General features: G+C 42.9%; 1 protein-coding gene across 3 annotated transcripts in view; it reads right to left on the bottom strand.

Annotated features, from left to right (window-relative positions):
- arhgap22a (Rho GTPase activating protein 22a) overlaps window positions 1–14,988 on the bottom strand; it is a 56,452-nt gene that overhangs the window by 15,160 nt on the left and 26,304 nt on the right. For all 3 annotated transcript variants that reach the window (XM_067420652.1, XM_067420653.1, XM_067420654.1), the window contains 3 exons: window positions 9,045–9,173; window positions 2,321–2,528; window positions 1,386–1,518 (listed from right to left, as the gene is read on the bottom strand). In XM_067420652.1, the coding sequence (XP_067276753.1) occupies window positions 1,386–1,518; window positions 2,321–2,528; window positions 9,045–9,173 (470 nt within the window). The remainder of the gene's footprint in view (window positions 1–1,385; window positions 1,519–2,320; window positions 2,529–9,044; window positions 9,174–14,988) is intronic.

Genomic DNA, 14,988 nt, shown 5'->3' with positions numbered 1-14,988 from the left:
ATCGCTGGGGATCATTCATTTGTACGCCCCCAATATTTGCATCTGTCTGAACATGTTCATTGTCAGCCGGAACCGATGAAGCCGAATCATCGGATACTGCAACAATTTAATTCAAAATCGTTCGTTTGTTCTGCCCATTTCAAGCAAGCTTCGCTCAGCATCTTAAACTGGAGAAAGGGGCAATTACAACTATATTCCTGAAAGCAGTAAGTAGTGATTTATCCACTTATTGACTGTTTAAATAATTTCTGATTAAACTGAAAGTTTTTTAGAAAGACAGCTTTGTCTAGATAACGCAAGATGCTAGTATAGTAACAATAGGAAACTTCAAGTACCATGTATAACCAAAACACTGGATAGTATACTGGTTTTGGTTTTGTCGTGGGGAAAGAAGAGTGTTCGTGCTTGCGGTTGCCAGATTTCAGTAATTTAAATCCCCCAATCAGAGCTTTTCTGTTAAAAGAACACGTATACTATCCGGTGTTTTACCTAAACATTTGCAATCTGGCAACTATATGCACGCTCTCTCTCTCTCTCTCTCTCTCTCTCTCTCTCTCTCTCTCTCTCTCTCTCTCTCTCTCTCTCTCTCTCTCATGTGAACGGATGATCCGGAAACAATAATAAACAAGTAAACTGCATTTTAGCTATCTCCATTTGAGATGTTCTGCTTAAAGTGTCATTCAGTCTGTCTGTGTTCTGTCAGGACGGTCAGGACTCACGAGCTGCTTCACTGAACAACTGAACTGCTGTGCTGTGAGCGGCTGAAATAAGCCAATCAGAGCAGAGCTCAACATTAATATTCATGACTCTTCCAAATAAGGCAAAAACAGAGCATTACATCCTAGGGACAATTTATAGTGTTGTAAATGGACCTGTAAAACTGTATCTGGACCATTTTTGCCCTTAAATACGCCAAATACCCTCTGTGTAGATATCAGAGAACAATTTAACATATTGTTTCAAATCATTCTAGGGCACCTTTAACTATACTTTTACTATCTTTCTGGACCTTGAAAGTGTTAATTAAATAGCTGTCTTTGGGGGGTCAGAGAGCTCTCGGGTTTCATCAAAAATATCTTAGGTCTCAATATCGAAGGTCTTACGGGTTGGAAACGACATGAGGATGGGTAATTAATGACAGAATTTTAATCTTTGAGTACTACTTAAGTGGGTCGAAAAGTAATTTAACATCAATTTAAAATATGATACAGTTTTATTTAATTGTAAATAACAGGCAATTAAGTGCCCGGAAACATTATAATCAGTTCATACCAAATTATATTAAATACTCTTTCTAAAGGTACACAATTTTTTTTTTTTTACAAGGGCAATCAATATTTAATTGAACTTCATACCACTGAAAAGAAGATGTATATTAGACTCACCACTTCATCATCTTTTAGCAGAAGCTGAGCACAGGTTAGAAAGTCCTCATATTTGTTAAAAGGAATCACAGGCTCTGGCAACTCCCTGAGATAGAGCTTCAGGAGGGACGCCACTGTGTGAACGTCAGTGTTACTGCAAGAGGTCACACACAGGTCAGCGGGATACACAAATACATCCGTTTAGTTTTTTTGACTAAGCATGGTATGGTTAAACTGGTCCAGCACCCTGAAAAGCACCTAAAATTGATCTTGGATTAATGGAAGCTGGTAGAGGGGAAGCTGGGCGGAGAAGCATAATCTTTAAAGTCACCATGAAATTATATAAATTATTTATTAATATAAATGATTTATCAGTGCACATCATAATTTTTTCATTCATATGCCCTCATAATTTTAATTAAAATAACCTCCCCTCCCTCTTGTAGTGCAATCTCTTATCTGATGATGATGTGTTTCATGGCGAGAGGGCAGAACAACCTGTCACTCACATAAGATCACAGCAAAAGAAAACCACAACCATCCAAAGATCCAATAAATTCAGACAAAATTAAGTCCCACCCTACATTTTTTTCTTGTTCAAGAAGCTATTTTACATAGATATACGTCACAATAAGGAAGGAAAGAGGATCACAACTTCCGTTTTGTGCTGACTTTAAAGCATCTTAATGCTCTTAATGACTCTGTGGTATGTTTCTGATATCCACGTCAGTCTAAATGGTTTCTAAATAGCAGTTTATTGGACCTTCCAAAGAAAGCTACTTATCTGCATTTGACTTTTACTACAGCTTGTATACAAGTTATAGCTTATGCTTAAAACTTCGTATTATATATTGCAAATTTTGTTTCATAAATTGCTTGTGCTATTTGTAAGTCATTTTGAATTAAAGTATCTGCTAAATGTAAATGTTTATATGGTGTATAGATGTTTTGATCACCTGTCAAACAGAGGCTTATCACCACAGTCAAAAGCGTCCTGGAGTTCTTTGACCAGGTTGGCTTGTCCTGGCATCCTAAAGAGACCCTCCTCTTTAAGACCCTGTTCCCTTATGAAATCTACACACTGCTCCACCAGGAGAGGGGCCAGCCGTGGTCCAAACTTCCTTTCAAACTGTACGGTGTCCTCCAGTCGCTGGCCAAAGATACCTACACAGAGAGAGAGAGAGAGAGAGAGAGAGAGAGAGAGAGAGAGAGAGAGAGAGAGAGAGACAGAGAGAGAGACAGAGAGAGAGACAGAGAGAAAATTATATTACATGAAATACATTTGTAAACCTTTGATATCAAAATGGTAGAAATCAAAATATTTACTACATCTACTGTCAAAACTATACAGTTTCCTATCCTACCTCGCAGTACAGTTCTGCCTCGTATATTACAATCTTCTGCATGCACACACAAGCCATGATGATCGAACAGACATGACAAGGTTTTAACTTCAGGCATGAGACACATGACAGATCCCTCCTGGCACAGACAGCAGTCCACTTCTGGCTCAAGAGAACAGTAATGCATGTGAATGTGAGTGAGTGTGTGCAGCCGATCAGCAGTCACACCTGTTTTTGTCCTCTTTCATTGTAATGGTAATCCAGCCTCACAGAGCGTGGAGGGAATGTGGGTGAGCGTAAGTGATTACACAGAGAGGCATCATATTGCTTAACCCATTTATGCCCAGATTTACACAATGCTTTTTATAAACATATGATTTAAATATGACAGTTTTAGTGATCACAGTGCTCTGCTGATATACAGTCCAACAGCACTGGAACATTTCACTGTTGGTATCACGCTGCCTTATTTCATGTTGCAGTATTACTAGATAGATTTAAAAAATGAATAAAATGCAAGTAGTTTTATAGTGCTTTTATCATTTTAATCAGTTTTTATTTATTTCTATATAACTTTGTAATTTTTAGTTTTAGTAATTGTAGTAGGCTACTTCAGTTGTGAAGGTAAAATTTTAATGTTTTTTGTTTTGTTTTGTTTTTGATCTAATATTTGAACCCAGAAGATTCGCCAATAGTTCCCTCAAGATTTTCCAATGGGACTTTAATATGTTTGTTTTTGGTAAACATTACATGACAACACTTTGACGCTTTGTTCTACAACTTATAAATTACACACCCATATCAAAACCACATTTTTTGAAGCTGTTATGTTTCAGAAAGTCCGAATTACATCATATAAAGTTGTGTGTTATACTGTCATAAATAAATTCAGAAAAAAAAAAGTTGGTATTTTGGACTTTATAACCTGCAATTGCGAGTTTATATCTCACAAAACTGCGGGCCATCTGCCCCGGCGGCCCGCTGCTGCACCTAAGGGCCGCCGGCACAGTTGCCTCAGCCTCCTCGCCGCCAGGGCGACCTCCTGCGACCCCCTCCCGCGTGGCCACAGCAGCAGCCTTCACCCTGGCCACGCCGCGGAGTGCGCTGCAGGAAGCCGTCCCAGTCCGCGCAGCCTCCTGAACACTAGGCTAAGCGGCGATCCGGGCGCGGACAGCTCTGGGATGGGCAGTTCTTTTCAGGGGACAGTGGCAGGTCCGCCCCTTCCCCCGGTGGAGGGCCGGGGGAGAATCCTTTGTCCAGCTGTTGGCCCACAGGTCAGCAGCACCCTTTGTAAAGAAAGAACTGATTAACCCATTCCTGAGCACCCAGAGACCGGTGACGGCAGTGTGCGCCGCCCCCGGGCCACGCCGCTCTCGTCCCTCTCTGTCACCAGCCCCCTCTCAGAGCAGACCCCAGTGGAACGCGAGTCCTTCCCTGGTCTCCTCTGTCAGGGCGCAGTTGTTACCGCCGCCCCGACACCGGGCCGCTATGCCACCCGAGTCCGGGCCAGTAACACTGCCTCGCTGCCCCACTGAGGGTACGCTGGTGCTCCGTATGACCTCGTTGGTACACTCCCTGGGAGCGTGGCTACAGCTGCCAGGACTGTCCCGCTGGGTCTCGTGGACCATCCGGCTCGGCTATGCGATTCAGTTCGCGCGAGCTCCTTCCCGCTTCCGGGGTGTCCGGTACACCATGGTGGGGTCCAACGCCCCAGTCATGCGTGCGGAGATCGCGACCCTAGTGCCGAAAGGCGCGGTCAAGCTCGTCCCTCCAGCCGAGATGAAGTCCGGCTTCTACAGCCCTTACTTCATTGTACCGAAGAAATCCGGTGGGTTACGGCCGATCCTGGACCTTCGCGTCCTGAACCGATCCCCTTACAGGCTTCCGTTCAGGATGGTGACTGCGAAATGCCTTTTCGGAATGCGTTCGTCCATGCGATTGGTGGAGGACGCGTACTTCTATGTGTCCATCCTTCCGTGACACAGATCGTTCCTACGGTTTGCGTTCGCAGGGCGGGCATCAGTATGCCGTACTACCATTCGGGCTAGTTCTGTCCCCTCGCGTCTTCATGGAGATTGTCGAGGCAGCCCTTGCGCCACTCAGGCAACAAGGGGTTTGCATCCTGAACTATCTCGGGAACTGGCTCTTACTGGGCCACTCTCGGGACCGGGTGTGCGAACACAGAGACCTGGTTCTCCACCACTTAGCTCGTCTGGGCCTTCGGGTCAACTGGGAAAAGAGCAAACTCTGCCCAGTGCAGAGGATCTCTTTTCTCGGTATGGAGATCGACTCGGTCGCCATGTGCGCGCAGCTTATCGGCAAGCGCGCGCAGTCACTGCTGACTGGCCTCCGTCAGTTAGAGAGCAAGAGAGCGGTTCCACTGAAACTGTTTCAGAGGCTCCTGGGGCATTTGGCATCTGCAGCCGCAGTGACGCCGCTCGGATTGCTTCATAAGAGACTACTTCAGCACTGGCTTCACGATCGAGTCCCGAGATGGGCATGGCAGTCTGGCACGTTCCGGGTCCCAGTGACTCTGGCCTGCAGACAGACACTCACCCAGTGGTCGAACCTCAGCTTTCTACGGGCAGGTGTGCCCTTAGAACGAGTTTCCAGGCATGTTGTTGTATCAACAAGTGTGTCCACCACGGGTTGGGGTGCCATGTGCAATGGACATGCAGCCGCCGGCTCCTGGACAGAGAGCCAGCGCCACCTGCATATCAATTGCCTCGAGTTGCTGGCAGTACGGTTTGCCCTGCACCGCTTCCTAGCGTTGCTGAAGGGTCAACACGTTCTAGTCAGGTCGGACAACACGGCCGTAGTAGCGTACATCAACCACCAGGGCGGTCTACGCTCCCGCCGCTTGTCCCAACTCGCCCGCCATCTCGTCTTATGGAGTCAGAAGCGCCTGAGGTCCCTTCGTGCTGTCCGTATCCCAGGGATCCTGAACCATGCAGCCAACGAGCTCTCACGGATTCAGCCAATCCCCGGGGAGTGGAGACTCCATCCCCAGTCGGTCCAGCTGATCTGGGATCAGTTCGGGGACGCACAGGTAGATCTGTTGCCTCCCACGACTCGTCCCATTGCAGCCTGTACTATTCCCGGACCGAGGGCACGCTCGGCACGGATGCACTGGCGCACAGCTGGCCGCAGGGCCTACGCAAGTTTGTGTTTCCCCCAGTGAGCCTTCTTGCACTTGTTTTGTGCAAGGTCAGGGAGGACAAGGAGCAGGTCACGTTGGTCGCCCCGTACTGGCACGGCCGGACCTGGTTCCCAGAACTAGTACTCCTTGCGACAGCCCCTCCCTGGCCAATTCCTCTAAGACAGGATCTCCTCTCTCAGAGACAGGGCACCCTGTGGCACCCACGTCCCGATCTTTGGAACCTCCACGTGTGGCTCCTGGACGGGACGCAGCAGGTTTGAGTACCCTACCACCTACGGTGGTGGCTACCATCACTTCCGCTCGGTCCGAGTCCACCAGACAGGCCTATGCATTGAATTGGAACCTCTTCGTCAGTTGGTGTTCTTCCCGCCAAGAAGACCCGTGGAAATGCCCGATTGGGTCTGTGCTCTCATTTCTCCATCGAAGGCTGTCTCCCTCCACCCTGTAGGTTTATGTGGCCACTATCGCCGCTTACCATGACCTCTTGGACGGTAAACCGGTAAGTAAGCACGACCTGGTCATCAGGTTCCTGAGGGGTGCAAGGAGACTACATCCTCCTCGCGCTCCTCTCGTACCCTCTTGGGACCTCTCAGTAGTTCTAAGTGCTCTGCAGAGGGCCCCATTTGAGCCTTTGCAGTCAGTAGATGTTAAGTTTTTGTCTATGAAGACAGCGCTCCTGACCGCATTGGCCTCCATCAAGAGGGTAGGGGACCTGCAGGCATTTTCGGTTGACGAAGCGTGCCTGGAATTCGGGCCGGCTGACTCTCACGTGATCCTGAGACCCCGGGCTGGATATGTGCCCAAGGTTCCCACCACTCCGTTCAGAGACCAGGTGGTGAACCTGCAAGCGCTGCCTTTGGAGGAGGCAGACCCAGCCTTGGCACTGCTCTATCCAGTACGCGCCCTTCGCGCTTACGTAGACAGGAAGCAGTGTTTCAGGACCTCAGACCAGCTCTTTGTTTGTTATGGTGGGAAGCTGAAAGGGAAGGCTCTCTCAAAGCAAAGGCTGTCTCACTGGATAGTGGACACCATTGTTTTGGCTTACCAGCAGCAGGGGCGTCCATGTCCCCTTGGGGTAAGGGCCCACTCCACTCGGAGTGTGGCCTCCTCTTGGGCTTTAGTGCATGGCGCTCCGCTGACAGACATCTGCAGAGCAGGCTTGGCGACACCAAACACAATTGCCAGATTCTATAATCTCCGAGTGGAGCCTGTATCCGACTATGTACTCGCCTCTACAAGTGGCCAGTAATGGATTGGCTCAGGTGTCTTCGCTTGCTCGCCATTCCACTCCACGGACTGGATACGTGTGATATTCTTCTCAGGTGAGTTCCCCGAGAGCCCTGAGCTCCTCCAGCACTGACGACGCCGACGCCAGTAAGTCTGCTCTTAGCCCAGACACTCGTGTCCGGCCAGGTGCCCCATGTGCATGGTTCCCCTCCGGCGACCCCACATGTGTATTTCCACCGTAAGCCTCCCTGAGCGGGTGTATTCCCTTGCCCCCCCCCCCCCCGGGGTTAAAAATCCACCTGCGGCTGGTACCCCAGTGATCTTCCGTATGCAGCCCCTCGAGTCATACGTGTTACTTAAGTCCTTCCTACGGGTAGGCATCTTGCCGCATTTCTCCTACTGGAATATGCCTCCCAGTGTACCTTGGTATTCCTCCGTTAAGTAGACGCCTTTGACCGTCCTAACTTGCATCAGGGCTCTCACGCTTGCGCAGGGCACTGGAAGACAGCCGAGTGGCGTGATTACATTGGGACCCCCATTCGTCAGTCACTGACGTTACGTCGGAGTGACTGAACGAAAGGGAACATCTCGGTTATGTATGTAACCCTCGTTTCCTGAGGAGGGAACGGAGACGTAACGTCCCGCTGCCACATCCGCTGTACCGCTGGAACGGCCGAGAGTTCAGTCTTGGCTCCTCAGCAGGTAAACATAATGCGATACATGCCAGCTACTTCCTTATATACCCATGTGGGTAGGCGGAGTTACGCATGCAAATCTCGCATGCCCATGGCATTGGCACTGCCATTGGGCGTTTTCTAAGATCTCGAAGATGATTGGCTTCTAGGCGAAACCCCCATTTGTCAGTCACTGACGTTACGTCTCTGTTCCCTCCTCAGGGAACAAGGGTTACATACGTAACCGAGACGATATAAATTCGCAATGGCAAGAAAGACAGATTTGCGAGAAAAAAAGTCATAACTGTGAGATGTAAAAAAAATGACCTTAATTATAAAAAGTCACAATTATCTTTTAAATTGTTTTATTCTGTGGCAGAAACAAACTTCCATAAATGGGAGAACCCATAAAGACTTCATTTTTTTATTTGTATAAAACCGTGTCTATCACTAGCTGTCTAATGCTGCTTTGTAAAGCTGCAAATTAAAATAAATGCTATTGGCTATTTTTTTTAAAGAGGATGAGTCACTCGATATGTCTCGCCCCAACTTTCCTTTTCAGTGGAAATGGATTACAAGGCACTTCAGTGGGACTTTAAAGTGGAAATGAAGCAGTCAGTCCATTTCAAATCAAGCATGTGTTCAAAGAGTAAAGAAATGCTTATATTATTTCACTGGCCAACAGAGAAAAAACAACACAGTTACACACAGTCACACACTGTTGTATCGCAAGATGGCAGTGCCCTTGCTCTAAAAGCTATATAGCAAAACATCCTTTATTTCTTTAACATGGTTACATTAATCGTGTTATGTATATTTTTATTAAAGTAGAAATCAGTTACCTAAATAATGAAAACTTGAGTGACTGCTTCATTTCCATTTTAAGGGCAAGACTGAAAAGTCCTGTTGCTCAAAACTGCAATCTGCAAAGACTGTGGTGGATATTTAATACCATTAAAATAATATTAAAATGTTTGCCATGATTCAGACACCCCTAAATAATCCATGTTATTAAAGCCCTGTAATACAATGCCTAAAGATTCAGACACTGTCATTCAGACTTTGCTAGTGCTGTTGTTATTTTAGTGCACTTGTGTATCAGCCATGCAGCATGATATAAACTGTGTGCCAGATATAGATCAAGGCGAGAATAGAGAAACAGACACATGCTTGCTCGTTTAGTTTCATTGTTTTCTTGAAATCAGCATGTTATGTCGCCTCATAAGAAATAATCTAATGTTAAGTGATTGGTCTTAGGCCCAGGTATACAAGTTACCTCCTCCAAAGGGAGCCCAGATGACGCGTCTGATGGCTTTGACCCAATCCTCCATGTCATTCTGAGAGTTTGCCATGAGCAGGAAAGCCTCATGGCTGAGAGCCGATCTGTCCTTCTCTCCTGAACAGCCTATGGAGATGGAAAAAATAATAAATAATTTGATTAACACTGATAGCATTTAGTTTGTCAGTCCCTTGACACTTTAAATGACAGATAAATACCAAAACATGAATAATTCTATTCATTTACATCATTTCAAATGCTTCTACTATTTGTAGACATATTATAACACTTGAAAATGTATTTCATATTTATTTGTGGGAAATCATTAAAACCACATAATGCTATACTGTTGTATAATATAATTCATGCTAGTCTGAACAGCTATTAAGTTATACAAATAATTATGCCTTAAACATCAGCTTTCAGGGATTTTAATAATAAATATAAATATACTGTGTGTGTTTGTATATATATATATATATATATATATATATATATATATATATATATATATATATATATATATATATATATATATATATATATACACATATACATATACATATATATACATACACAAATATTATGTATAACCACTAGATGGCACTAAAGTCATGGGAAAATCTTACATGGCCAAAACAGTGATTTCTCTTTATGAAATCATCCTTCATATACCAGACATAGCAAAACTGGAGAAAAGTGGTATATTGTTCTTAAAGGGAGAAGATCCGATGAACTGAATGTACCATGATTGTACCAAGCTATCATTTAAACTTAAATTGTGTTAGTGTTCTATTCAAATTAATTTCAAAGTTCAATATTCAATATTAAGCTGATTAGGTTTTGAATGGCTGTCAAAAGCACATCATGCCTTGTTAAATTCATAGCACTATGGAACTGTGACTTCTTTTCATTTACTTGCTCAAAGAGCCCTCCATCTCCACCTCCCTAAAATATCTTCAGCATAAATTCTGTTTAACCCAGTTTTTGTGGATGGATGGTTCCATTATCTGTCTGAGCCAGGCTACAGACTGCAGAGCATTGGTAGGTAGCTAGTGGCTGTGTCAGACAGCACACACACACACACACACACACACACACACACACACACACACACACACACACACACACACACACACACACACACACACACACACACACACACACACACACACACACACACACACACACTATAGGACTCCCTGAGGAGTGCCTGACTGTCTCTGATCTACATGTCTGAACGACAGTGGGAGGGGAATAATGCATTGCCTCTGTGCTTGTGCCCTTGGCAGATGAAATTCCACTGCCTGTATCTCACATTTAATGGCAATAAACCTGACTTTGTGGAGATGTGAATGTGACCTCTTCAGAGAACACAAGTTGTTGATTCCATTGGGGCCCTCTGTTTAGAAATGGGTCTTTTGACAAAAAATTTCTAATATTGACACATTTGCATTGGTGATATTTTGTAATTTGCTAAATCAACTATAACAGAGATACAGACAGACACACACAGACACACAGACACACACACAGACACACACACACACACACACACACACACACACACACACACACACAGACACACAAACGCACACACACGCACACTTAATGTTCAACTGTACTGTGGGAAACTACTACTACTACAACTACTACTACTACTACTAATAATAATAATATTTTTTTACATTTATATAGCGATTTTCTGGGTCCTCAAAGCACTTTACATGGAAGGGGGGAATCTCCTCCACCACCACCAATGTGCAGCATCCACTTGGATGATGTGACAGCAGCCATATTGCGCCAGATTGCTAAGATTGTAGCAGGGTGCCAGAAACACTAACCACATCCATGTAATATCAGATAAACTACATAAAAAAGCTCATAAATAAACAATTCAATTATACAGGAGGCAGACATAAAAGTAGCAGGCTCTGTTCTCTATTCTTGACAAATTCACACACACATACCAGGCAACATTTTTCCAGTCTTCAACTGTCTAATTTTGGTGAGCTCATGCAAATTGTAGCCTCTTTTTCCAATTTTTAGTGGGGATGAGTGCTACCCGGTGGGGTCTTTTGCTGTTGTAGCCCATCAGTCTCAAGGTTGTGCGTGTTGTGGCTTCACAAAAGCTTTGCTGCATACCTCGGTTGTAACGAGTGGTTATTTCAGTCAAAGTTGCTCTTTTATCAGCTTGAATCAGTCGGCCCATTCTCCTCTGACCTCTAGCATCAACAAGGCATTTTTGCCCACAGGACTGCCGCATACTGGATGTTTTTCCCTTTTCACACCATTCTTTGTAAACCCTAGAAATGGTTGTGCGTGAAAATCCCAGTATGAGCAGATTGTGAAATACTCAGACCAGCCTGTCTGGCACCAACAACAATGCCACGCTCAAAATTGCTTAAATCACTTTTCTTTCCCATTCTGACATTCAGTTTGGAGTTCAGGAGATTGTCTTGACCAGGACCACACCCCTAAATGCATTGAAGCAACTGCCATGCGATTGGTTGATTAGATAATTGCATTAATGAGAAAATGAAAAGGTGTTCCTAATAATCCTTTAGGTGAATATATATTTATATATTATATGTATGCATGTGTGTGATTAATACATACATACTATATCAATTATTAATCATAATTTCCTGTAATTTCTTGTAAATTATCAAACTTTTAAGTATCATATTATTAAAATGCTTTTGAAATGGTTGAGAATGAATACATTTGAGTGAATTGTAAGTGAATTTTATCATGCTCACTCCTTTTGCAAGGGCAAAGTCAAGGTCAGAAATAATCACTGCATTCACAACATCATTTCGAATTCCCAGGCCTGGCCTTGCCATCCCTTATCTTCTACCCAAAGCTGGGCTAAACTACTCACATTCTCATTCTCCTGCATACCCAAACACTGATTTTACTATGACAATCAGCATATTTCTATGGTAAGGTCATGGATATGGACTATTTATAAAATAAAGGACGGAGCAGTGATGTGTATTCAACTGGTGGCAAGAACCAAACAATATCATGCCTATTTTACATGATGCATTTTTTAAGATAAAACATGTACTTAGGAATTTCATGTCTTGGAGAGTTTTTGTACTGGAGTGAGCCAAATATTCTTCATTAATGCCCCATTAGCACTATCACGCAAATCAGGGCATAATAATTAAAACAATAATTATTATTTATTTTTATCTGCATCATAAAATGCAAGACATTTATACTAGTAAAAAAAATCTTAAAGGGTTTGCGGACAAAAAGTATTCTCGTTGCTTCATGGCATTAAGGTTGAACCACTGTATCCACTTTCTAGGTCTTAAAAGTGGTAAGTCTATGGGAGGTCTAGTGCAGTCTATGGGGGGTCAGAAAGCTGTCAGATTTCATCAAAAATATCTTAATTTATGTTCTGAAGATAAGCAAAGGTCTTACAAGTTTAGAATGACATAAGGGTAAGTAATTAATTACAGAAGTAATTTTTTTGGGCGAACTAACCCTTAATTTCAAACTTTCTACATATATATGTCATAATTTAGTAGCTTTGTTAAATTATTTTAACAAATGCTTTGGAGTATCATTTAAAACACACTATAAGAGCTCAATCAGCAGCTTTTAAGTGGCTGCTGTGTGTATTCCTCTCTCATGTATCAGAGAGAGATGGGAGGCAGAGCGAGGCCCAAGGCACAGTGTGTGGTTTGGCCAGCAGTAGTCTGGGAGGACATCCAGCACGGCAGCCCTGAGGCTTTCAGATGAAGAAGATCTTTATTTTGAATCCACCACTTTACAGACGCACATGCCTTGAGAGGTGAAAGTCTGTGTCTTAACTTATTGAGAAATTTGACACCAGTATAATGTTCAGCAAAACTTTATCATAACAAACATCATTCATTTATTCACTTAACAGATCATTATTTAACATTCATTCAATTTTAAAACTTTAAATAATATATTTTACATATACTAGATACTACTGACGAAATGTTTACATTGCATTGAATTCTAACAATGCAATGTTGTGAGAATGTGAACGTGAACAAATGTGATTTTCATGAAAATCATCATGAAAGTGTAAGCCTTGCCTATTTAAATATTCAACAGCAAGAGATGTGAAAGGGAAATCAATTTGTTACTACTTGTTACACTGTAAGAAAAGTTTAAACATGTGTAAAGCGCACCTAGAAATCCACATCTCAAACGGTGTGTGAATACTAATTTGAGCTCTCTTTCACATCTTCTTGCGCTTGAACAGACAAATATATACAAAATTATAGCAAAAAACAACAAAAAAGCATGTCTCTGCGAGTAAACATAGTAACATAGGTTATGTCTTAAATGAGTGTAAACTGTTGAGAAATAAAACGCTTGTGTAACAGAGTGAGTATATTGGATCTGTGCTTTAGATCTTAAGTGACAGCAGCCTAATATTCCTGCTGCTGTCTGTGTATGCTTTTATGTTAATACAAAATAAGACAGCAAAATAAAAGAAAAAAAGAAAATTCACTTAATGCTCTTGACTGAATAACTTTTATACCTTTAATAAGGATCAATCTATTAATAAGGAGTCAATATTTAAAGTTTCATTTATACAGTGAAGACTATTTAGAATATGTATATATATATATATATATATATATATATATATATATATATATATATATATATATATATATATATATATATATATATATATATATATATATATATATATATATGTTAGATTTATATATATTGTTTCACTCTGTTTCACTTTGTTATATATTGCAGCCGTTTGCTAAAACCATTTAACCACACACAGCACCCCATATTGATAGAAAAACTCAGAATTGTTGATAGTTTTTGCAGATTCATTTTGCAGATCATATGGTCCTAAGCAATCAGACCCCTTGCTCAGTATTTAGTAGAAGCACCCTTTTGATTTAATTCAGCCATGAGTCTTTTTGGGAAAGATGCAACAAGTTTTTCACACCTGGATTTAGGGATCCTCTGCCATTCCTCCTTGCAGATCCTTTCCAGTTCTGTCAGGTTGGATGGTAAACGTAGGTGGACAGCCATTTTCAGGTCTCTCCAGAGATGCTCAATTGGGTTTAAGTCAGGGCTCTGGCTGGGCCATTCAAGAACAGTCATGGAGTTGTTGGGAAGCCACTCCTTCCTTATTTTAGCTGTTTGCTTAGGGTCATTGTCTTCTTGTTGTAAGGTGAACCTTCGGCCCAGTCTGAGGTTTTGAGCACTCTGGAAAAGGTTTTCGTCCAGGATATGCCTGTACTCGGCCGCATTCAGCGTTCCCTCGATTGCAAGAAGTCGTCCTGTCCCTGCAGCTAAAAAATACCCCCACAGCATGATTCTGCCACCCCCATGCTTCACTGTTGGGACTGTATTTCTCCACACATACCGCTTAGAATAAGGCCAAAAAATTCTAAATTGGTCTCAGCAGACCAGAAAATCTTATTTCTCACCATCTTGAAGTCCTTCAGGTGTTTTTTAGTAAACTTTCACATGTCTTGCACTGAGGAGAAGCTTCCGTCGGGCAGGGCTGGACTTGGGCTAAAATTCGGCCCTGGCAAACCCAGCCCATCCAGCCAATGAGTTTCCCGTGAATGTTTTTGCTGGGGTTAGGGCCTTAAATTCGAGCAAATAAATTAAACTAGGACAGGGATAAATAATGATGGATAAAATCGAATTTACTGCAAATGCAGATAACAAACTTAATATTTGACTTTTGTCACACAGAAATGCACTTAAAGCACTGATTCTGAGCTAGGATGCAGTAAAGTAAATTTACTGCTTTTAAATGCTGTCATCATTTACTCAATCTTATGTTCTTCCAAACCTGTATTCTCTCTTCCATGAAACACAAAAGAAGATATTTTGAAGAATGTTGGCAACCAAGCCATTTTGGTTAGGCTACCACTGAATGTTGTATGGACAATTTTTTTTTTTC

This window comes from Pseudorasbora parva, chromosome 17, assembly GCF_024679245.1.
Source record: "Pseudorasbora parva isolate DD20220531a chromosome 17, ASM2467924v1, whole genome shotgun sequence".
Taxonomy (NCBI): Eukaryota; Metazoa; Chordata; class Actinopteri; order Cypriniformes; family Gobionidae; genus Pseudorasbora; species Pseudorasbora parva.
Note: the sequence above shows the minus strand (reverse complement) of the source record. Positions and strands in the feature narration are given on the sequence as shown.